Source organism: Pseudophryne corroboree, chromosome 1, assembly GCF_028390025.1.
Source record: "Pseudophryne corroboree isolate aPseCor3 chromosome 1, aPseCor3.hap2, whole genome shotgun sequence".
Taxonomy (NCBI): domain Eukaryota; kingdom Metazoa; phylum Chordata; class Amphibia; order Anura; family Myobatrachidae; genus Pseudophryne; species Pseudophryne corroboree.
Window position 1 is genome coordinate 384,907,957 of NC_086444.1, and position 26,113 is coordinate 384,934,069.

The 26,113-nt window shown below is 45.9% G+C and overlaps 1 protein-coding gene across 4 annotated transcripts in view; it reads left to right on the forward strand.

The window, feature by feature from the left end:
• TTC28 (tetratricopeptide repeat domain 28) overlaps positions 1-26,113 on the forward strand; it is a 935,607-nt gene that overhangs the window by 293,068 nt on the left and 616,426 nt on the right. The window contains exon 1 of one of the 4 annotated variants that reach the window (XM_063913176.1): positions 25,130-25,956. The exons of the other annotated variants lie outside the window; for them this stretch is intronic. Within the exon in view, the coding sequence (XP_063769246.1) occupies positions 25,930-25,956 (27 nt within the window). The 5' untranslated portion in view covers positions 25,130-25,929. Of the gene's footprint in view, positions 1-25,129; positions 25,957-26,113 lie in introns of those variants that run through there. 4 annotated transcript variants of the gene reach the window in all.

The window sequence follows — 26,113 nt, forward strand, 5'->3', positions numbered from 1 at the left end:
CTCGACCTCTCTGGGACCCTCACCAAAACAAATTATCCTGACCAAAAACAGAATTACTAGTAGAACCCGAAACGCCGTCTCTTGTGATAGATCCATTTCGTTTAGGGAAAGAAGGAAAATAAGAAGGAGAAAAGGAAGGAAAATGCAGGGGGAGTGAAAAAAGAAAATGGTGCGACAACCGTCCTAGATCTTGTTGCTCTCTGTGCTCTGATGCCTTTCAACAGTACTGCCTCTCAACTTTCTCGGAACAAACACTCCAGTGATACGAGGTTCTCCACACCCTGCTCTTTGTCACGAGTTCTCTCCGGGTCAGCGACCTTCTTGCAGTGGGACAAGTGGACCCAAGTCTCTCTTTCGGCGACCTTTAGTGCTGTCGTGCTGGTTAACAAGACTTGGTATGGTCCTTCCCACCTGTCTTTGAGGCAACCTGAGCGTAAGAAATTTAGAATCATCACATAATCCCCAGGCTCAATGTCATGACAATTACTGTTCGGTAGGTCAGGAATCACCAGCTTTAGATTTCTTTGTTGATTTCTCAGCTGCTGGCTCATTCCAACCAAATATTTCACAGTCACTTCATTATTGCATTTCAAATCATCCAGGGGGTCTATCATTACATGAGGTTGTCGACTAAAAAGAATTTCAAAGGGTGATAAGTTAAGTGGAGACCTGGGAGGGGTTCTGATGCTGTACAATACTAGTGGCAAAGTTTCTGGCCACAACAATCCAGTTTCAGCCATTACTTTGCTCAGCTTCTTCTTAATAGTGCTGTTCACTCTCTCTACCTTTGCACTCGCCTGTGGTCGGTACGGAGTATGCAGCTTGCTATTAATTCCCATCAGTTTGCACATGACCTGAAAGACTTCACCTGTGATTATGGGTACCCCTATCACTTTCAATCATTCTAGGGATACCATATCTACACACAAATTCCTGCACAATTTTCTTTGCAGTGAACGTAGCAGTATTTGTGGCAGCAGGGAACGCTTCTACCCAGTTGGAAAATACATCAATACATACTAACACATATTTCAAATTTCTACAGGGTGGTAACTGTATGAAATCGATTTGTATTGCCTGAAAAGGTCCGTCTGTCGGAGGGATATGGATGGCTCTGTTGGTATTGTCTTACCAATATTCTTCCTCAAGCAAGCAAAACATGTCATTGCTCTCTTACCTGCATGAGAGGAGAATCCTGGCGCACACCAGTAAGCTCGTACCAGCTTGCACATACCTTCTTTGCCCAGATGAGTCAGACCGTGTGCCACCTCAGCTAGACTTGGAAGATATGCTCTGGGGGCCACCGGCTTACCGTGTCCACCTGTCCAAAGTCCTGAGGACTCCTGGCCATATCCCTTGACCTCCATACCGCCCTTTCCTGTAGGGAACACAAATTTTGCATTTTTATTTACTATCATGTGTTATCAGTTGTGTGAAGAAAACCGTCTTTGGATGAGAGAAGAGAGGGGAAATATAGTAAATAAAAAAAGAAAATGTCAGTTTTGGAAATGTCAGGTTTGGCATTCACCAACAGGCTGTCACACCATCATGCATATCGGTGTCTGTACACAGTCTCCCTTCACCAGTATTCTCACTCTCCACTCTTTGTGCATAACCAGGCACACTGCATTAATACTGGTGTCCTTATGCTGGTGAGATATACCAAATTTGGGCAGAACTCTGACGGACCGAGTAGGCATGTGGCGTTTGACCTGTAATCGGGTCCATGTATTGTACCCTCCTATTGGTGAACGTAAGATATGAGGAGGAAACTTTGAAGAAAAATCACATAGAGGTTAGTAACAGATAAGTTTGTAGAGGCATAGAGGATTTTTATAAATTTTGACAACTGGATTGGGCACTATGGGGAAGTGATTCTCTACTGTCTATACCCCTAAGAAAAATTTCTATGTGTGTTGTATCTCTACTGGGACTATCCCAGCCATCAATCCAGTGTCCTTTCTATCCTAAGTTCATGGGAACCCGGTATCTGTGAGATAATTTCCTCTAACCTGTGATGGACATGCATCTAGAACAGTGAAATGCAACATTAGTCTTTGTGGGTATCCAACATACTTTGTACTTCCTGGACGGGAGCACGCGATATGTATACCATATCTAACAAAACTCCTGTTAAGTTAATCAGGTGCCATTTCTGCTAGAGAAAGAAGCAAAAGTTTAGAGGCCTCATCTTAACCCCAGCAAGTTTTGTCAAAAGGGTAAAGTTGCATTTATTCCGTTCTTCCCATTAATCGAATCTGTGTTTTCTATATGGCTCGTGATTCCTTACTATATGTCCCTTGATCCCGTCTATGTGTTTAATAATGTGGCTTGTTTTCTCTGTCTAGGTGTCTATATTGACTATGTGTTCTACTACTCCTACAATCTCTAGCAAAATGTCCTTCCTTTTTACAAATGTAACATATTCTCTGTCTTTTCCAAACAACAGGGGTCTGGGCAGAGCCGGATTAAGGGGGGTGCTCGGGGGGTAAGTAACCCTGGGCCCCCCTCAGTGACGGGGCCCCCCGTCACAGATCGGATCTCTATTACCGATCCGATCTGCGGCGCTGCGGCTCCCCGCTAATATCAGCGACAGCCAGCCAGAGTTCAGCAGGGCAGCAGAGCCGAGCGACGGCTCCGCTGTCCAATGATATATGAAAATGCAGCCTGCGGCTCCGTGACTGGTTGGAGTGGAGGCTGCAGGAAAGGGGGAGGCGGGATCCCGGCCATGCTCATCTTTGGCGGCGCGTGGAGATGTTTGTATCCAGAGGAGGAGAGAGGAACCTGCAAGCTCTCTCTCTTCCCCCGTGTTCCTTGTCACAGCCTGTCTTTGCCTCCAGCACAGCAGTGCTAAAGTAAGGCGGGATGCATTCACTTTTTTTAATGTTACTGTAGAAAGTTGAAGTTAATGGGTCGTGTGTGTGTGTATATAGTATACAGGGATATACATACAGTATATATATATATATATATATATATATACTGTATGTATATCTACACACACACATATTAGTATATATATATATATATATATATATAGTATCTGTATATATGTATATACAGACCTAGGGTGGCACTCGCAGCTCAATAAATCACGCTATACCAATTTGTAATATATTAACGTTTCAATGCATTACATTTTCTTCAGTATATTCTGAAGAAAATGTAATGCATTGAAGTGTTGATATATTACAAATTAGTATAGCATGATTTATTGAGCTGTGAGTGCCGTACTAGGCCGGTATATATTTTAGACTTTTTTTAAGGAGTGTATGGACACTGGCCTATAGCACTGCATTTGGGAGTGTCGATCATGCTGGAAACAAATACATATATATATATATATATATATATATATTTATATTGTATGCATAGACCGGCACTCATTCCAATGTAGGCAGCATATCCTGGTGCGCTCTGGTAGAAATCCGTACAGCTCCCAGTAAGAAACAGCAGCACTCAAGGTTTTTGTGCAATCACAAACGTGTATTGAAAGTACACATAAAACCAACGTTTCGGGGCCTACAAGCCCCTTTGTCAAGCACCTTGACAAAGGGGCTTGTAGGCCCCGAAACTTTGGTTTTATGTGTACTTTGAATACACGTTTGTGATTGCACAAACACCTCGAGTGCTGCTGTTTCTTACTGGGAGCTATATATATATATATATATATATATATGTGTATTATGATTGTCATTTTAGAGCTTAGGGCCCCCCTGTTTTAAGTACCCCAGGCCCCCCGAAGCCTTAATCCAGCTCTGGGTCTGGGGTTTGGTCTGATGGGGCTTTCCTGTTAGAGCCTGTAGACTTATTGTCATCAGCTTCTCCTGTTGTTCTCTGCGCCTTGCAATATTCTTGTGGTGTTCAATTGCGCACTCTCTAAGACAAGCTACTGTGACCCCTCTCCAATTTGGTAAAGATGTTTGTACCCTGTCCATTACTGTCTTATTGAGCCCATCCATTAGCACAGAGACAGCCACCTTCCTGTAATTTGCATCGTTCCCTGTATCTGATACCCCAATGTATCTATCCATTATTTGCAGAGCCCGATGGACATATTCAGATGCCATTTCATTTTCTCTCTGTTTTATGGAGAAAATTCTTCTCCACTTAACAGTAGTGGGGAAACACAACTCTAGTTGCCTGTTAATTCGTTACACATTCTCCTGTTTCCGTCAGTCATAGGACTATCCGACTCTAATCTACAATCAGTGATACATTTTTGGGTGTCAATATTAGGGGGTAGGCACGCTTTCAAAAATATCCGCTAATCTTTGTTAGCTGGTTCATGAGCATTACCCAGATCTCTGATAAACTTCTGACATCTGGCTAAATGCTTCCGGGGATCGGGGAATTCTGAAATGATTGACCGCAGCTCAGATCTGGACCACGGGCAATACATTGCATTATTCCTGGTGAGGTTTTCTCCCATACTATCGGTTCCCCCATTGGGAGTTAATATTTCCAAGACAGGATGTAATCCTACCATTCCGTTCCTAATCGGTTTACTGTAAAGTGTTGTTGTCTCTGTGCAATGGCCCGTCTCACACTTACCGGTAGCTGTGACCTCACCAGTTCTTTCAGCGGGGAATATTTTTACTGCACTAACTGGATGGACAGGCCCCACCTGAGTTTCCTGCAAGGTGACTGCCTGAGTGAGAGCTGCACTTTGGCTGGGTCTTTCATCTTCCTGTGACCTATAATCTTGAAAAGACTTCAAAACAGGATACATCTTGCAAAAATTAGGGTTAATACATTTCTCTTGCATTCTACTATCATTCATAGATATACTATTGACTGTAGCCATCTCTTCTCTCTCGACCTGTGTCGATAATGGTGTGTTTGTGTCCTCATTCCTGCTAGGTTTGGAACTTGCTTTGCGAGTTTGTTCCCTTTGCACCTCCCCCTCTTGTTGCCATAGATTTAAACAATCGTTATGTGTGATCCTTTGTTTTCTGGATTTAATTAGACATATTTTACTACCTACATTGCAGTACCTCTGGTTCAAAGCTGCCCACCCTAGGGAATGATACCCTATCTTTGTCAGTCATACGTACCCATTCGTCACAATAAACTTCAGCGTGTGGACCATATTTTCCACACATAATAAACCTTGCGGCTCTTCAACCTGAACCCTGGCTAACATACTTCTCTTAGTTGAGCAACTGGCTCCCATAATTGTGGGCCTTTTCCCACAAACACCAAAATACTAAATATAAGCAGATGGTGAAAGTTCTTAGAGCGCTTTCACCCACTCCCGCCCACGTTGGCCGGTACTGCGATACACTGTTGATAGCGGAAGGCAATGTACCCAACTTAGGGCCCCTAATTGACCTATATTTACTGGAAGTTTTTAGGAGTGACCTACCTTTTCCAGTAAATATCTGCCGTTGGAGAGTTTCCTGAGAGAGACCAGCGAAAACTCCCTTTATGCACTTGTACACAAATCACGCTTGCGTATGCTCTATACAGCGCTAATGATACCGCGATTTTACGCAAAAGCTCGTAAAAGGGTATCAAGTTGCGCTATGTATCGCACCCACAAACATGCGGTCCAATCGCACAGCGTATAGGTACTTGTTACCTATCCACCCTACGACCACTGGAATCGAATCACAAGCTGCGAAACCTCAGCCGGAGCGTATGAAAAAACTATATGGGTCACAATTCACAATTCCCTACCATGCTCCTGTGCAAGTCTCCTCACGACTTGCGTATTCCAATCTATACTAACGTGAGTCAGCCGTCTCACGCCGCCAAGCCTCCACTCACTTGGTGTACTGAACGACGGGATCCCGAATTCTGGGGTTCAACCCACTCACTCCTGCTTTCACTCACTCAAATACGCTTTGTTTTTCTGTACAGAAAATTTTCACTCGTTCTGATCGGCAGCTTTTCCCAGAGGCAACGCAGTTTAAACAAAAGTCTTATACTAATCTGCTTTTGAAACCGGATAGTTATGTGCTATTGTAGCATGGCTACTGTCACGATCCGGGTATCTGGACGCCATTACTTACCCTTCAGATGCCTCCTAAGGCTGGCTCAGCGTTCCAGGACCGGATCCCGCTGTTCCTGAGTTTCCACATGCAGAATGTCAGAGTGGTGATTTCATCAGCCGCGGCCTCCGCTGTGCCCGCGTGGTTAAATGTGCGCTTGTCAGTCTGGCGTCTCCTGTCTCCTGTGGCCGGCGTCGCCATTACTGTTTCAATTCTCACATGGATTACAAACCAAACTTCCCTCCAAGTGTCTGCATGGGCGCAGCCATCTTGGATTTTGTAATCTGAGCATTTCCACCAATCTGCTGTCTGTATTGTTGATTTGCATAATTGCCTAGCCAACCCCTTCCTTGCTGCAGGTATAAGTAAGCTGTGCCTGAGCAAGGAAGGCGTCAGTGCTTTGGTTGTCTAACCTAGTTCCAGTTTGTCTCTCTCCTGTGGTTGTCTTCCAGGTTCCAGCTCCTGTCTCCAGACTTCTGCTATAGAGACCCGCACCAGCATTCCATCTGCGGTGTAGCCTGACTCTCCGATCCATTCTGGACTCACCTGTTTCCAGTTACAACAATCACCTGCTTCCAGCCCAGCTTCCAGCAGTGTACAGCTTCTCTTAAAGGGCCGGTGTCCTTTCTGCAGTTTACCACTCTCCACCGGTATTATTATTTCACCGCTCTCAAACTCCAAACTTCATTATTATTTCATCGCTCTCAAGTTCGTTTATTATTTAACTGGTTCCAGCCAGTATCCACTCCGTACCAACAACAGTCTGGTTCCAGCCAGTATCCACAGCAGCCGTTTTATCTTCAGCAACCCAGCCTTTCCTGGAACACCAGCTGGTACGATCCTGGGTTCTCTCCATTGCTACAGTCAGGCCTGGTAAGGACTTTCCAACTAGAAGATTATAAGAACTGTCTCACTCTACCAGTGCCTGTGGCCCTTGCCACCCTGTAGTACCCAGGAATTGTATTTATCCTCTGTTGACTTTTATGTTTCCTTTACTGCTGCTGTGTTACGGAGTTTGTCATAATAAACATCATTGACTTTTATCCTGGTTGTCGTGGTCACGCCTTCGGGCAGTTATTCTACATGTTACTTACATGTCTAGGGGTCTGATACAACCTCCCAGGTTCCGTTACATCTCAGCCCCTACAACTGAGGCTGCCTTCCGTCAGCTCAGGCCCTCAGTTGTGACAGTAAGCACTGACCTAATGAATCCAGCCGGAGACCAGGATCAAGCGGCCAGGCCAATGCAAGAACTGGCAGCCCGACTTGAACATCAGGAGGCTGCACAGGGCCACATCATCCGCTGTCTCCAGGATCTCTCTACACGGCTGGATGGGATTCAAACGACCCTCCGTGGACCTGGCACGTCCGGTGCGTCCACTACAGTGACACCAGCTGTAACCCCACCCACCTTACCCATTTCCAGTCCACATCTTCATCTTCCAACGCCAGCAAAATTTGATGGATCTCCAAGGTTCTGCAGGGGATTTCTCAATCAATGTGAAATCCACTTTGAGCTTCTACCTGGCAATTTCTTCAGTGACCGTACCAAAATTGCCTATATCATCTCCCTTCTCAGTGGCTCAGCCCTTGACTGGGCATCACCTTTATGGGAGAAGTCTGATCCCCTGCTATCCTCCTATACTGACTTTGTAGCTACATTCAGGCGCATCTTCGACGAGCCAGGCCGGATAACATCTGCTTCATCTGAGATTCTCCGTTTACGCCAGGGAACACGTACTGTGGGACAGTATCTTATACAGTTTAAAATCCTGGCATCCGAACTGGCATGGAACGACGAGGCCCTGTATGCTGCATTCTGGCATGGCTTATCAGAACGCATCAAGGATGAGTTAGCTACCAGAGACTTGCCCTCTAAGTTGGATGAGCTAATTTCTCTTTGCACGAAGGTTGATCTACGTTTTAGAGAGAGAGCAACTGAGCGAGGAAGATCATCTACTCCTAAATCTTCTGCTCCTCCTCCTCGTCAACCATCTCCATCCAAGGATGAGCCTATGCAAATTAGTCGTTCCCGTCTATCTCCCGCTGAGCGCCGAAGACGTCTCTCTGAGTCTCTCTGTCTCTACTGTGCAGCTCCGTCGCACACTATCAATGCCTGTCCCAAACGTCCGGGAAACTCCAGATCCTAGCTCGCCAAGGAGAGGGCCGGCTAGGAGTAATGATCTCCTCTCCATCTCCTCATGACTGTAACCTCCCAGTGTCGCTCCAAATTGCTCAACGTTACAGGAACGTCATTGCCCTCCTTGATTCCAGAGCAGCTGGGAATTTCATAACCGAAGCTTATGTTAAACGGTGGTCCCTACCCACCGAGAGACTGTCCTCGTCCATCTCTTTGACTGCCGTGGATGGCAGCAAGATTTTTGACGCAGTCATTTCCTTAAGGACTCTTCCAGTTCGTCTGAGAGTGGGAGTTCTTCATTCTGAGTATATTTCTTTTTTAGTGAGTCCAAGAGCCACACATCCAGTGGTTTTAGGCCTTCCATGGCTCCGTCTCCACAACCCATCAATTGACTGGACGACTACGCAAATACTGGCATGGGGTCCCTCCTGTGCTGAGACTTGTTTAGCCAAAGTTCTTCCTGTTTGTTCTTCCTTCCCCAGGTCATCTGATGTTCCGCCTCCTCCATATCAAGACTTCACGGACGTGTTCAGTAAAGCCTCTGCTGATATCCTTCCTCCTCATAGAGAATGGGACTGCCCAATCGACCTCATTCCAGGGAAGGTTCCACCGCGAGGCCGAACTTATCCGTTGTCTCTGCCTGAGACACACTCCATGGAAGAGTACATCAAAGAGAACCTGGCGAAGGGTTTCATCCGACCATCTTCTTCTCCAGCCGGCGCAGGCTTCTTCTTCGTTAAGAAGAAAGACGGTGGTCTGCGTCCGTGCATCGACTACAGAGGTCTGAACGACATTACCGTCAAGAACCGATACCCTTTACCCCTGATAACCGAGCTCTTTGATAGAGTTAGTGGTGCAACTATTTTCACAAAGCTGGACTTGAGGGGTGCCTACAATCTCATCCGAATCCGTGAGGGTGACGAGTGGAAGACCGCCTTTAACACCCGTGACGGACATTATGAGTACCTCGTCATGCCCTTCGGATTGAGCAACGCTCCAGCAGTCTTCCAGCACTTCGTGAATGAGATTTTCAGGGACATCTTGTACCGCCATGTCGTGGTTTATCTAGACGACATCCTCATCTTTGCTAATAATCTCGAAGATCATCGTTTCTGGGTAAAAGAGGTTCTTTCCCGTCTCCGTGTCAATCACCTCTATTGTAAATTGGAGAAGTGTGTGTTTGAAGTTAAAACCATTCCGTTTCTAGGTTACATTGTGTCCGGTTCCGGACTAGAGATGGATCCTGAGAAACTCCAAGCAATCCAGAATTGGCCTATACCCTTAAGCCTCAAAGGGGTCCAGAGGTTCTTAGGGTTCGCCAATTATTATAGAAAATTTATACAAGACTTTTCCACCATTGTGGCGCCTATCACTGCATTAACCAAGAAAGGTGCTAATCCGTCCAAGTGGTCCGAGGAAGCTACACAGGCCTTTCACCTTCTGAAGCAACGGTTCATCTCTGCACCAGTTCTGAAACAGCCCGACACCGACTCTCCTTTTATCTTAGAGGTAGATGCCTCCTCCGTTGGAGTAGGAGCAGTGTTATCCCAGAGGGCCAAAGATGGACATCTACATCCTTGCAGTTTCTTCTCCCGGAAGTTCTCCCCAACTGAGCGCAACTATGCCATTGGCGATCAGGAGTTGCTAGCCATCAAGCTCGCTCTGGAGGAGTGGAGATACCTGTTGGAGGGAGCTTCCCACTCAATCACCATACTTACCGACCACAAAAATCTTTTATATCTCAAAGGCGCACAATGTCTGAATCCTCGTCAGGCCAGATGGGCACTTTTCTTCTCTAGGTTTGACTTTAAACTCCAGTTCTGTCCGGGTTCTCAGAATCGTAAGGCCGATGCCCTTTCCCGCTCATGGGAGCAAGAAAATGAGTCCGAGTCTGCAGACAAACATCCTATTATTAATCCGTTGGCATTCTCCACGGTAGGGATGGACTCTACGCCTCCACCAGGGAAAAGTTTTGTTAAGCCAGTTCTAAGGAAGAAGCTCATGCATTGGGCCCATGCTTCCTGTTTTGCTGGACATACAGGCATTCAGAAAACCCTTGAATTTATTTCTAGGTCCTACTGGTGGCCAACTCTGAAGAAGGACGTTATGGAATTTATTGCCTCCTGCCCAAAGTGTGCCCAACACAAAGTCTCCCGCCAGTCGCCTGCGGGGCAACTGGTTCCATTATCTGTTCCCCGTCGACCTTGGACCCATTTGTCGATGGACTTTGTTTCCGATCTGCCTACCTGCAACAAGTTTAATACCATCTGGGTGGTAGTTGACCGGTTCACCAAGATGGCACATTTCATCCCTCTCACCGGTCTTCCGTCAGCTTCCAAGTTGGCTCAAGTGTTTATACAAGAGATCTTCCGACTTCACGGTCTTCCTGAAGAGATCATCTCGGATCGTGGAGTACAATTTGTAGCCAAATTTTGGCGAAGTTTGTGTCAAGCCCTCCAAGTCAAGTTAAAGTTTTCCACGGCTTACCATCCTCAAACCAATGGTCAAACCGAGAGGGTGAATCAGGACTTGGAGGCCTTCCTACGTATATATGTGTCTTCCTCTCAAGATGACTGGGTTCAACTCCTTCCTTGGGCCGAGTTTAGCCACAACAATCAATACCATTCCTCATCTTCTTCTACACCATTCTTCATTAATTATGGATTCCACCCTAAAGTCCCAGAATTCCAACCGCTTCCCGCAACTTCTGTTCCAGCAGTGGATGTCACCTTGCGTCAGTTTTCAAATAACTGGAGGAACGTCCGCGCAGCCCTGCTTAAAGCCTCATTCAGGTATAAGAAGTTTGCCGATAGAAAGCGTAGAGCGGTTCCTGCTCTCAAGGTGGGTGATCGTGTGTGGCTGTCCACGAAGAATTTGAGGTTGAGAGTTCCCAGCATGAAATTTGCACCTCGCTACATCGGACCCTTCAAGATTGAACAAGTCATCAATCCTGTTGCCTACAGGTTACAGTTACCATCCTTCTTGAAAATACCCAGGACATTTCATGTTTCTTTGTTGAAACCGCTGATCCTGAATCGGTTTCATTCCGCACTTCCTCCAGCTCCCAAAGTTCAGACTCAACGGGGAGTCGAGTACGAGGTGGCCAAGATTTTGGACTCACGTTTCCGTTACGGTCAGTTACAATACCTCATTGACTGGAAGGGCTATGGTCCTGAAGAACGCTCTTGGACCAATGCCTCAGACGTCCATGCTCCTGCCTTGGTCCGAAATTTCCACGCAAAGTTTCCTTTAAAGCCTAAGAAGTGTCCTGGGGCCACTCCTAAAGGGGGGGGTGCTGTCACGATCCGGGTATCTGGACGCCATTACTTACCCTTCAGATGCCTCCTAAGGCTGGCTCAGCGTTCCAGGACCAGATCCCGCTGTTCCTGAGTTTCCACATGCAGAATGTCAGAGTGGTGATTTCATCAGCCGCGGCCTCCGCTGTGCCCGCGTGGTTAAATGTGCGCTTGTCAGTCTGGCGTCTCCTGTCTCCTGTGGCCGGCGTCGCCATTACTGTTTCAATTCTCACATGGATTACAAACCAAACTTCCCTCCAAGTGTCTGCATGGGCGCAGCCATCTTGGATTTTGTCATCTGAGCATTTCCACCAATCTGCTGTCTGTATTGTTGATTTGCATAATTGCCTAGCCAACCCCTTCCTTGCTGCAGGTATAAGTAAGCTGTGCCTGAGCAAGGAAGGCGTCAGTGCTTTGGTTGTCTAACCTAGTTCCAGTTTGTCTCTCTCCTGTGGTTGTCTTCCAGGTTCCAGCTCCTGTCTCCAGACTTCTGCTATAGAGACCCGCACCAGCATTCCATCTGCGGTGTAGCCTGACTCTCCGATCCATTCTGGACTCACCTGTTTCCAGTTACAACAATCACCTGCTTCCAGCCCAGCTTCCAGCAGTGTACAGCTTCTCTTAAAGGGCCGGTGTCCTTTCTGCAGTTTACCACTCTCCACCGGTATTATTATTTCACCGCTCTCAAACTCCAAACTTCATTATTATTTCATCGCTCTCAAGTTCGTTTATTATTTAACTGGTTCCAGCCAGTATCCACTCCGTACCAACAACAGTCTGGTTCCAGCCAGTATCCACAGCAGCCGTTTTATCTTCAGCAACCCAGCCTTTCCTGGAACACCAGCTGGTACGATCCTGGGTTCTCTCCATTGCTACAGTCAGGCCTGGTAAGGACTTTCCAACTAGAAGATTATAAGAACTGTCTCACTCTACCAGTGCCTGTGGCCCTTGCCACCCTGTAGTACCCAGGAATTGTATTTATCCTCTGTTGACTTTTATGTTTCCTTTACTGCTGCTGTGTTACGGAGTTTGTCATAATAAACATCATTGACTTTTATCCTGGTTGTCGTGGTCACGCCATCGGGCAGTTATTCTACATGTTACTTACATGTCTAGGGGTCTGATACAACCTCCCAGGTTCCGTTACATCTCAGCCCCTACAACTGAGGCTGCCTTCCGTCAGCTCAGGCCCTCAGTTGTGACAGCTACTATCCCACCTTTTAATTGAATGAAACTATCGTGTAATTTGTACTTAGCGTCCGCACTCTTACGCACTTTGCGTAAACACACGACCGTGCGTGTCTTTTACGCAGTGTGCGCGGTCCTGTACTTTGTCGGAGCCACGTGTACAAAACCGTGCATCCGCAATAAAACAAATCCCACAACCTCTATAAATGTGAGCATTGCTAACTATAATCACTCACAAACACAATCCCCGCTTGTTCTGTGTAACCCTTTACGACTGGGCCAGACCTGCGTGTTGTGCTTTATATTTACTTCCTTAAATACTTTTATTTCAAATGTAACTATATAGCAACAAATATATCCGGTTTCACACAGATCTAAACAAATCTAGCAATCTAAATCTTGCGGCAACAATGTGAGAGGGTATGCAAAGTATCGGTGCCCTTTGTGTACGCTTTTGGCACTAAAATAAAATTCACAGATTTTTAAATAGCTTTTTTCCTGTTTTACGGTTTCTATCAGCACCTCTGCAGACCAGACAGAGCAGACGCAATCTAACAGCACACAAATAGGGTTTTCAGAACATCCACCGACCAGGAAAAGGTTACGTAAGATAACTTTCCACCCTTTGCTGATAGATTAAGTCTGCTATGGCCTGTTAGGCTGTGAGCATGTGAAAACCGGATCGAGCCCCCAATTGTAAATGTCGGTTTACATACAGGACTAAATGCTACACTTTAAAAAGACATTTAATGCACTTTAAATGGAGCCGCTGCGGCTGCTGTAATCAATCCTTAGCCTACGTACTTTTTACACCATTAGCGTACAGAGCCCCGTACAGTGTATGTACTTTGCATACAAACGCCGCGCTGGCCGTACAAAGTACACGCAGTGCGTACACACCCAAAGATACTCCGTGAGCACTTAGCAGCTACACGTGTGACTGACATACACTTATAACCTTAGCAGGGAAAGGAGACACGACACCAGATAGTATTTAAAATGCCGGGTTCCGACACACCAACATATAATTACTGAAAGGGAGTTACAATAACAAGACAATACAATACAATAGAATAATGGCTACAATCAATGGTACATAAGTTTTTGGTTTCGCCTGCGCTTCCCGGACGGTCCTCAGTCATCAAGGGAGATGACCTTCAGAGTCTGTGTGTGGCCGGGCATGCAGCTGGCTCTTTTATACAATAGTCCAAAACCTAACACAATGGATACTGTAATCTCTTTGTCCATTGGACACAGGGATGGTCATTTACAGTACAGGAGAGGTCATAGGTCGGTTTGAATAGGTGGGCGATGTCTGTTCCAGGTGCACTTGCAGATGTTCTCCTCTGGGTTCCCGCCGCATACCAAGTGTACAGTAAATACAGTTAATATTTATATTCTGCTCCTGCGCATAACTATTCGCAGGAGCGTGCGATCTTCTGCAAACCAACACCGGAATATTTCCCTTAATATACCCTACAGCTGGATACCAAACACCACCTTATAACCTTGTTCTGTCCCCTCCTATCCTGTAAAGGTGAATCCCTTTGTTCTGATACCATTTAAACTATTGTAACTTGCTGGTGTGATGCAGGGAGACTATGTGTACATTGTGCACTATTTGGATTAAATAGGTAATGTGTTTTTATGGCTTTTCCATGCGATCACAAACTCTACCGTAATTACCCATACCACGCGCTAATACACAGGACCGCGGGAGCGACCATACGCAAATTGCGAATATGTGCACGCACGGCAGAATAAGTACGTGCACGGAGGCCATCTGTGTGTAGTTTGTACGTGATGTGTGTACTGCAACATTTTTCGACTTCGACATTACCTTTTCCCTGTCAGGATTCTCAACATTGGGATGCCACAGTCGTTATTTCGACCATCAGCATATCGAACCCAACCAGACAATAAGAAAGTGTTACAGCCCATTAACAATTCCCATGAATGCTAATCATATTAAAGCAAATGTAAAAGTAAAAACACATACGGCATTGACTGGCACACTCCTCCCCTAAATACACACTGGCGCACCACTTCAAAATATACTGTATTAAGGCTGGTGGGGGCCCTGTGGCAATGAATTTGCCACTAGTACTGGTGATCGCAATTCATGAGCACACACAAACTACATCGCAGCATCTTACCTGGATGCTGCAGCATGGACAAGGACAGTGAGCCACCACACCACTGCACCACCAACAGACGCAGCTGGCTCATGGGTCACTGTCTCGCAGGATTTACATCCCTATCCCATAAGACTCAGTCTACACTTATGACATTCTCAGCGTCTCAGCGCCCGAATAGCTGAGCTGCCAGAGGAGACTCCTTCTTCAGCATGTGCTGTCTGACTGACTTCACACAGCACTGTGTGGGGGCCCCTAATGTGTGGAAGCCCCAGACTACCCCTGTCGTCCTTCCCTTAATCCTGCCCTTATATACTGTATACTGTAGAGCCAATCACAAAACATACATCTAGCGATACACCTAGAACACATTAAACTAGGGAGAATCACAGCACCCCTTGCTTATTAGCCTTTATGTATGTAGCAGCATGTTACGCAGCACTTTACAGGGGCGATATTTAATCATTCATTTCAGTCCCTTCCACAGTGTTTTTGGAGTTTCCGAGGAAACTGGGCAATCTGGATGAAAGCCACGCAAGCATGAGTAGAATATGCAGAGCCCACACAAATAAGATCGGAAAGAAACCCACAACCATGCTAGCCACTGTGTAACTGTGTCCCCACACTTACAGAAACACACCTATTTTCATACATGCCACAGTAACACAGGACATGCCCAAAAAAACTAATGCAGCTGCCCTGTCACTTTTCTCCACCCAAGTACTAGGTCCCCAGTGGGCCACCTTCTCTACTTAACTTTATTTTAATTTCTACTACAAACTGTCCACTCTTTTCCCTTCCCCATCTCCCACACACATAACTGTTCAGCTCTTTCCACCACTGCTGTGCTCACTATCCCTAGTACTCCTCTATTCATTAAGTCTGCTGTGTCTCCGTAGCCAGCGCAGGAAAGGGGATGAGCTGCTGACAAATGTCCACTATGGTGTAGGGATGGCATCGACCATCGATGATGTCAAATCATTGATGGTTTATATCCGATGTCGAATACTTTAGCCATCGATGGTGCAGAACCACATGGTTTCCTGCCATCGATGGTAACTAAATAGTTTTTTCCCCCCATTACAATGTGTTTGGAGCATAGCTCTGCCCCCTGACACCCGCAAAATCCTGCCCCCAGTCACTGATTGGCCCACAGTCCCTTTTAAAGTAAAGCAGGGATAACCATCGATGGATCCCTATCAGATAGTTTTATACCATCGATGGTAACACACCAATGACCATCCCTACTATGGTGGGAATTCAATTCAGCATGAGGTTTAGATCACAAAAACACCTTGCAGACTTCGCGTCCAGTTTTGGATTACCACAGGTATGCATGCTGACGATACCCGCAATATCCAGTTATAAAAAAATGTACACAGGGATTTCAGCTTTGAAAACCCCGCTGTATAAAGATTCTGTGTCTAGGTAACATGAATACATCTGCTACCTGACTTACACGATGTATGATACATGTTCACATTTTTGCCTACTTTCAACATAGCATTTTAGAGAGATTACAGCGCCTATGTGTAGCACTGAAGAGGATGAGTGCTGCTTCGGCTGAGAGGTGTTGTCACGGACCTAGCTGAACTTGATGCTGTTTCCAATGAGGCTTCAGGAACTGGTGTAGGTTTAATGTTGGTCGGGAGGAAACGGAGGTTGAAGGTAGTTTCTTCTCATAGGAGTAATGCTGAGATGAGAAGACTGGACTGGAACCGGTCGGTGACTGGACTGGAACCGTTTGGTGACCGGACTGGAATCGTTTGGTGACCGGACTGGAACCAGCAGGTGACCGGACTGGAACCGACAGGTGACCGGACTGGAACCGGCAGGTGACTGGACTGGAGCCGGATGGTGACCGGAATGGAACCGGCAGAGTGATCCGGGCAGGAACTGGAGTAGCAGAACCGGGTGGATCGGAGTAGCAATCTTGGCTGAAACCAGAGCAGCAGAATTAGGTGAATCCGGTGTAAAGCACTGGCTGGAGAACCAGGAGCAGGCAGGAGCACATGCACTAAGAGTACTAGTCCAGAGGAATGACTCAAAGTTCTGGCAATTTGAACAACAAGACCTGGGGGCTTTATACCTTTAGGAGGTCAGTGATTGGAGGCAGGAGTCAGGTGATCACTGCTGGAGAGGAAGTGTCCAGAATCAGCATAGAAGAAGCAGGAAGAAGATGGTGTCTGTAACTGCAAGAGCATCCTGTCTGAAGACTGCGGCCGTTCTAGACACAAAAGATCATCCTCAGCCGGCGACTCAGACGCAGCAGGCGCTGCGGAAGATGCCGCCCTGTGACCTCTGGAGAACCGCAAGCAGCAGCCGAAATAGCAAAGCGGTCAGGAAGGTATTGGATGCGGTACGGGTTTTAAGTCGCAGCTGGAGACCGTGACAGTACCCCCCCCCCCTCTTACGGGTGGCCACCGGACACCTACAAATCTTCTCAGGATATTTTCGATGGAAGGATTGGATCAGACGAGGAGCGTGTACATCTCTGGAACTAACCCAAGTCCTTTTTTCTGGACCATATCCTTTCCAATCCAGGAGATATTGGAGTTGACCATACCGTCAGCGAGAGTCCAGAATCTTGTTTACTTCGAACTCCTCTCCGTTCTGAGAGTGAACTTTGGGTGGTCTGGGTAAGGAGGCTTGGAAACGATTCAGGATTAATGGCTTTAAGAGGGAGATGTGGAGTTTGATATTCGTAGAGAAGATGGTAGCTTCAATTTATAGGCCACAGGGTTGATGATTTGTTCCACGGGGAAAGGTCCAATGTAACGAGGTGCGAACTTCATCGAAGGAACTGAGATTACGGGTAGATAGCCAAACCATGTCCCCCGGGGAAAGTTTGGGAATGGCTCGCGTTTGTGATCGGCATGGATCTTATATCTAAGAAGTTTTTAGGAAGGCTACCCAAAACGGTCTATAATTTGGGAACTCTCAGATGAAGTCCATAGTTAACTTGAAACGGAGTGGTTTGAGTTGAGGAATGGAAATGATAGTTGTGGGCGAATTCAGCCCAAGGCAAAAGTTCGCACCAGTCATCTTGAGCAGAAGAAATGTAACAATGGAGAAACAATTCTAGATCTTGATTAACCCTCTCGGTTTGACCGTTTAACTGAGGATGATAAGCGGAGGAAAAGTTTAGCTTGATCCCCAGAGCTGAACAGAGTGACCTCCAGAATCTCACTACAAATTGGACTCCTCTGTCCGACACAATCTCCTCGGGTAGCCCATGGAGTCTGAAAATCTTTTGTATGAATATTTGTGCCAAACGTGGTGCAGAAGGAAGTCCCGGCAGAGGGACGAAATGAGCCATCTTTGAAAAACGGTCCACTACCACCCAAATAACGGTGTTATTCTTAGAGGCAGGTAAATCTGTTACAAAGTCCATTGATATGTGGGTCCATGGACGCCTAGGAATGGAAAGTGGTTGTAGAGGACAGGCAGGTAAACCCCGAGTCACTTTATTTTGAGCACAGACAATACAGGAGGCTATGAATGTCCGAATATCCTTTTTCACAGAGGGCCACCAGTAATTGTGTCTAAGGAACTCAAAAGTTTCAAAACCTACCCGCCTTATCATCAGGATGATTTCTAGAATTTCCAGGGAGTCAGGGATATCAATACTATTTCAGGGAGTAGGCCTGGTAATCAGCGAGAGACTACCTGCATACATTGTCATACTGGACCTGCCAACAGTGCACATTAGGGATGGGAGCCATTTCCACCGAAAACACTCCCATGTTTGTACTACCTGGCAATGGGGGTGATTCAGATGTGATCGCTGCTGTGCGTTTTCGCACAGCGGCCGATCAGTGATAGACTGCACATGCACCGCATTGTGCACGCGTGTTGGCAAACAACAACAGGCATCGCCGGACAGCGACAGGCTGGTGCTGACCTTTTTCTGGGAGTGTCAGGGAAAACGCAGGCATTCCCAAGCGTTTTCAGAGAGTGCACGAGAGTGTTGTCAGCTCCAAACTCGATCAGCCTATTCTCATCGCACTGTTGGAGAAAGTCCTGGGCTGCGCACACACTGCACACAGTGGTAAAATCGAACAGATCTGCAGCTGTCCGATGACTGAGGTGTTTTTTGCAGCTCGGCGTACACATGCGATTGCACACTTTCACGGCGAATATATACTCCCCTTGGGCGGCGACTGTATGAACGCAGCACAATGAATTTAGCAGCCCAGCAATCAGGTCTGAATCACCCCTAATTGCAATGTGTAGCAGTGATTATGGGCAGATAACAGGTCATTTGTACTAGTGCTGTTCTAAAGGTTACAAAAATTAGACATCAATGCAAATTATTGATTTTATATGAATCTTTATAAAAAACAGTATAGAGCATAGGTGGTCATTCCGAGTTGTTCGCTGTGCAGTGGTAAGGCAAAAAAACGTCACTTCTACGCATGTGTATGCAGCGCAATGCGCATGCGCGTCGTACTATTTCAAAGAACGATATAGGTCTCACGAGGTCTGGCAAAGCTTTTTAGTCGCACTGCTGGCTGCAGAGTGATTGACAAGAAGTGGGCGTTTCTGGGTGTCAACTGACCGTTTTCAGGGAGTGTTTGGAAAAACGCAGGCGTGCCAGGAAAAAGGCAGGCGTGGCTGGGCGAACCCAGGGCGTGTTTGTGACATCAAAACAGGAACTGAAGAGTATGAAGTGATCGCAAGCGCTGAGTAGGTATTGAGCTACTCTAAAACTGCACACAAAAATATTGCCGCCGCTCTGCGATCCTTTCGTTCGCACTTCTGGTAAGCTAAAATACACTCCCAGTGGGAGGCGGCACAGCGTTTGCACGCCTGCTTAAAAATACTGGCGAGCGAACAACTCGGAATGACCGCCATAATGTATATTCTTTGTTTAACATAATCAAAATACAAATACAAATGCTGTGTGACAAAAGCTGTTTGCACTATGTATTTTACAAATATAAAAAATTGGTGTTGAAAGAATACGTCATTTTTCAATTGCTGTTTCTTATTATGCACTGGGAGACTAGTAGGTTGGTAAGGTTGATAAAGATTGTGTCTGGACATGAAAACACAGTGGCATATGCTATAATCCATTCACAGTGAAAGCAGTCATACAGACAGAAAGTGATTGCTTAACGGGGGTTCTTGTTTCAGAGTAAATATTTTATACTTACTCAGTATCTGTGATTTTCTGTCATTTACCAGACAGGATCATCCAATTATTATTACTTTTCACCTATGTATAGTATGACTGTTACCAGATCAGTCACGTAAAGTTGGATATATTATTATTATTATTATTATTATTAATATTCTTCACAGTAGTAGTAGTAGCAGCAGCAGCAGTACCACTTATATAATGTCATCTGCGTAAAGTCGATTTTGAAACCAAAAGGAGATTTCTAAGAGAATAATATAGATAGACTGAACCTTGTGGCTCTCCAGCTGTTGGGAGAATGTAGATCCAATAAAACAAGAACAAAAGGGGGAGTTATTTGAGAAGTTTTGTGCAGAATATACATCTTAGTTGCACCACTATTGTGACCAAAGTACAATGCAGGAGTTCCATGGGGAGTGTAGATTCGCCCCGTGCAAGTGTGCGATTTCATGTGTACGCCGTGCGAAAATGTCCCTCAGTCAGCGGACAGCTGCAAATCCGTTCGCACCTCACTCACCATCTAATGATTTTTCCACTGTGTACAGTCTGTGCGCAGCCCAGGACTTACTCCTACAGTGTGAAAAGAACTGATGTCACTCACCCTCCCAGAAAACACTCAGGAACGCCTGCGTTTTTCCTGACACTCCCAGAAAATGGGCAGTTACCACCCACAAACGTCTCCTTACTGTCGATCAGCTTGCGATCAGAAGTTTTGCACCAGCTTGTTGCTGTTTGGCGATGCGCGTGCGCATTGTGGGGCATGCGCAGTCAATTGATCATCGCTAACTATGCGAAAAATGCACAGCAGCGATCAGGTCTGAATCGGGCCCTATGACATGCATCACGGCACACAGCATTGTGCTTAATCTTTGATTTTATAGCAACTCCATTGGGATAAATATACTAATCCTAAGTACCCAGTACACTATAAGTGACTTTGGAAGCAGCTACAATGTAACACAAATGGTAAATTAAAATATAAATACGATATCTGAGAATTGTTACCTGTGGCGGAGCATATAATTCGCGCCATACATCTCACGATGGGTATACATCTGTATATATGAACTAAATGTAATGAAGCTATGCAGCATGTGTATATTGGATTATACAGTATGGGTAATCTGGTAACTCTAAAGGCTTGTTCACGTAATTATTTTGATAGACTTTATATAAAGCATTAACCACGGTTCTTGTATATTTCTACTGTTCAAATGAGCTGTAGTGTGATTTGTGGGGAAGAATGAAGTGTGTCTGCATTGTGTGTATTGTATTTGTGCAGCTGCACTGCCCCCGTACATTCGGTTGCTGTAGTTCACATTATCACTATCACCGGCCCTATTTATTATTATTATTATTATTATTATTATCATTATTATTATTATCCTTTATTTATATGGTCCTATCCTTGGTGCTTCCGAAATCAGAAGAATCTCTGTATATACACAACACAGCCTAGCCCACAATTCTGCCTGCACACCCACAACACGCCCTCAGAACACTTTGCCTACAGACTTGCACACATTTAGCTGCAAGTGGAGATGCTGCTATGCTCCATAGGACACTAAGGGGGAGATTTACTAAGCAGTGATAAAAGTGGAAAAGTGAGTCAGTGGAGAAGTTGCCTATAGCAACCAATCAGCATTGACGTAACATTTATAATTTGCATACTATAAAAGTATACAGAGCAGCTCATTTGTTGCCATGGGCAACTTCTCCAATTGCTCATTTCTCCACTTTTATTACTGCTTAGTACATGTCCCACTAAATTACCTGTAGTTGCTCATAGTTGTGTACGCACTGCCATTGACTATGTGCCCGATGGTTTGCATACATCTCCAATGTTTTCAGCTTTGCGCATGCGTTCATGGTCAGAGCTCTGTCTGCGATGATGGTTGTAGTGCCCCCTAAGCGCTGCGGCCGTTTGGGGATGGGGAAGGTGGGGGGCGACAGCAAGCATTCCAGAAAATGGGGGCATGTGAAGGCGAATGGCTTCACTGGTCCTAGCTGTGTGATAACACTGAGCATCCTGTGTAACCTGAGGGTTACACGGAGTGATTGGATGCTGTGTCTGGAATAAGGAGCCAATCACAGAGGCCGGCAGGAGGCATCTATTTACACAAGACATCTGCAGCATTAGCATATTTTAGCACAGCCGCTGCGTACCAAGATGCAGCTGCTATGTACACTGCATCCATCTGAATCAGATCCTATGTGCAAAGCTAAAGAAATGCAAGATCCATACCAAACTCAGAGTAGTGTGCACAACATCTGTTCACTGCTTGCTCTGCAGAGCACAAGTGGGACGGCAGGACAGTGTCTGAAAATTGGGACTTTCCCGCAAAATCGGGACAGTTGGGAGGTGTTCTAATATCCATAAATCTCCCATATTTTGGTGAGTTCTCCTGAACATCTGAGAGGGTAACCCAGTCTCCTGGATCCTGCTCCTTATACCGTGAAGAAGGCAGGATGATGATGATATGATGACCTAATGCGCAGTGACCCGTGTCCCCTTTGTGATGCTTTGGAAAAGAGCTTCAAAAAGTTGGTATGTTTGAATAATTGTTAAGACAAGTTTGAGGTATTGGTACAGTGCCACAACAGTACAGGGGGGTACACACGGAGAGATCTGTGTTTAAAATCTAAGCTGTCTGACTAAATTGCTTAGATTTTAAGCAGGGATCTCCCGTGTGTATGCCCACCAGCGATAGCGATGCGCGGCGCTATCGTTGGTGCTAGATTGAGCCTGCATGCAGGATCAATCTAGCTGGTCGCTCACTTTACCGCTGTGTGAAGTGAGCGGCCCCCCGTCCGTCCGTCCCCTCGCTCAGCACATCGCGTGGTGCTGAGCGGGGGGAGAGATGTGTGCTGAGCGGTCTGTGTTAAGATCGCTCAGCACACATCTCTCCCGTCAGTACCCCCCTTACTAGTGTTGCCTGAGGATGTGCATCCGTGATGGGTAGAATTGTAAGACTTAACATTAGTATTTGCCTGAATTCTGGATGGGTTAACCAAACTCGACACTCAAGGCACCCTATGGTCCAGGTTTTAAGAATAACCAAGCTTGGGGAGAGGTGACTGTGAGAACGCACACACTGAGCGATTATCGTCAGACTGCGAATGCGCTGCGAACGCATTGCATCTCCACAAAGGTCAAAATGTGATCGCTCTGCATTTGCAGCCTAAGGTGGTTATTCAGAGATGAACTTAGATCTGCGTTCATCTCTGCACATGCTGGGTGCCGCCCAGCATATGTGAGGCCGCTTCCCGATGCGTCCGCAGTCTAATTGTGGAGGCATCTAAACTAAGATTGACCCCTGGCAACGCACCCTGGCTGCGCTGTCAGGCAGTCAGCAGCCATTTATTTTATCAGAGTGGCTGCGTGTGTCACGCAGCCACCCCAAAAATACTGCTGTCCCGTCCCTGTTCTCCTGGCGTTGGCCCAAAAATGTTGTAACTCCGCCTCCGCAACACCCGCCACTGTCAATCACTTTGTGGCTACTTCCATCAGGGAGGCAACCGCAATGTGTGTGGCCACGCAGCTGCCATTGGCAAACTGCGCTGCGGGCTGCTAATGCGGCCGGGTCTGAATGACCCACCTGAGTGTAAAGCGATCACAATTTGATTGACAGAAAGTGACCATTGGTGGTAACATGGCTTCTGTGGGGAGTGGTTGGGAAAACGCAGGCATGTCATGGCCATTCTTGGGGTGTGTATCTGACGTCATCTGCAAACACTGCAATGAAAAACATGGCGCCTAGTGCAACTGCATTCTCATTATTTGGAGTAGGCACGAGTCAGCCACAACTGTCGAATGTGCATGTTTTTCACGTATGCATTACAATTCTGCTAATGCATATGCAAATTTGCGAATGCATCGGTGGCCGTCTGTTATCTTTTCTGGGTGGCTCTTCACATGCAAGCATTAGCTGGTTTGAGAAAATTGCTATTTCAGCCTCACTAGCGATCCATAGTGAATTAGGCTCTTAATTAGTACCTCAATCAATTTGATTTAACTATCTGTGCTCAGCCATGGATATCCTTAAAACCTGGACTGTTCGGGAGCCTTAAGGACATTGTTTGGGACCCACTGGGTTAACCTATCCTGCAGCTGTTTGGCCATGTGAATTTATAATTTCAATGCTTGTTTTTGTAGCTGTCCATTTCAAACATATGTGAAAATGAAAGTATTTTTATTTAGTTTCACTAATACCCCTTTCACACCGCCAATGCCAGATCCCACCCGGGAAATGGAAACGGGTCCTTCCCGGGTGGGATCCGGCATTGGACCCTAACTGCTGGCTTCCCGACCCGGCGATATGCCAAGCCGGTTACCATAGCGGCGGGGGGCGGAGCCGGTAGCGGAGGTGGCGCTGGGAGATGAGATCTCTGCGCCGCCTCTCCCTATCTAGTAAACGGGTCCTGGATCGCATCAACCCGGGAGCCCGTTCACGCAGCCACTGACCCGGTACTCAACCCGGGAATAACATTGCTTTATTCCCGAGTTGAATTGCCGGGTCAGGCAACCCTGGAATTCCACCATGGCACTCTCACACCGCACGCCAACCCGTATCGACCCAGCAATATGCCGGGTTGATACCGCGTTATTTGTGCGGTTTGAAAGGGGTATAGGAGAACAAATGAACAAATATACTCTATCTCTATCGAATTACACAGACAAGGCACTATCTATTTTACCCTACCCTGATCAATCCTCCTAATGCCCATTCTGTCACTAGTAATGTATACTTATTGTTAACCAATCATTATTTTCTTAGAAGAAACATGTGATTTTTATTTATTGGATATAAACCTGCCATCATACTCATTTACCACCTACTTCTCCTTTTTGGATTTACTAAATGTACAGTAATTGCCATGCAGGCAAATGTGATTGCACTGGGTCAAAAAAGGTCTAAGGTATCAAACAGAAAACCGAATTATATGATTTTGATTAATGGTGATATGAAGATAAACACATTGAGATATACTGTCTTATGTGTAGTCCTGGCAAAAAAAACACATGTTTTAAGGGAACAGTCTTTTTTGTTTTGTACGCATTTATATTATTTCAGCTCACAGCTAATCAGGCTTTGCCTAGTAGTCCTGGAGTGTGAAAAAAAATATTCTATGTATAGTGGTAAATCTGACTAGCAGTAAGACCCTGCAGGCTGCTGCAATGTCTTGAACAGAACAGTGCAGGCTCTGCATATACTAGAAGGGAAGGAAGTCATTAGTGTAGAGGAGTACATTTTGTTGCTGTTGCAGGATTTCCTTCCAGCATTTCCCAAGTAAAATTCCGTGTTTTTTTGGTGGGCTTGTTTTTGTTTCTGTTTTCAGTTTGGTAAGACGCGTGAATTGTTCACGCAGAACCTTTCCTGCACACGTTGTACAAATTGAAGGCAACCAGCGGAGCCAGATTTTTTTTCCCTCTTATGGAACTGTAGCTTGGAATGTACTTTTTTGAGGGGGGAAAGATGCAAGGAGACGGCTGCAAACCTTCGCCTACAACTGCAAAGCTCTCAGAGGATAGTGAATTGTAAGGGGGGAGAAAGCGGAGTGGTATTGGAACATGACAAAATCAGATCTATGCTGTGCAGCGTGAGAGTACAGGACAGTTCTAGATCTTGGATTGCAGATGTGAGCATTTATGACAAAAGACAGTTGCCTAGTTCTAGGTTTAAAACATCCAATTCTGATACATTATGTTTTGTATTTTTTTGAAACAATGAAACATCGGATTTTCTATCTCGCTCAAACATCTTCTACTCATAATCATTGATTGTGCTAAGAGTCTTATTTTTATTTTTTCCCTAAGGGAGATTTGGTTGAACGAAACTGGAATCAAAGTCCCTTTTCCTGTGCTTTGATATTTTTTTCTTTTTTTGGATGGGGGGGTGATTTTGTTCCAAAAAGTAAATATGCAGCATATTTAAAGAGGCAAGGAAGTATGACTATGAGCAACTGCAAAATTCCCACATCGACAAGTATCTCTCACGTCTCTTGATGCTCAACCTTTATACGTACAAATATGATGAAATGGCAGCCCAGGAAGAAGGTAAGTTGAAACAAAGCGCCCAGACTGTATTCTTGTATTTATTTATGTGTATTATTGCAGCGCCTCTACAGCTGTGGATGCTTCTCTCATAGTCAGTGACAGTCGTTGCAGAATTGTGCCGTAAGCACCAACCCCTCAGATAACTTTTTACATTTCT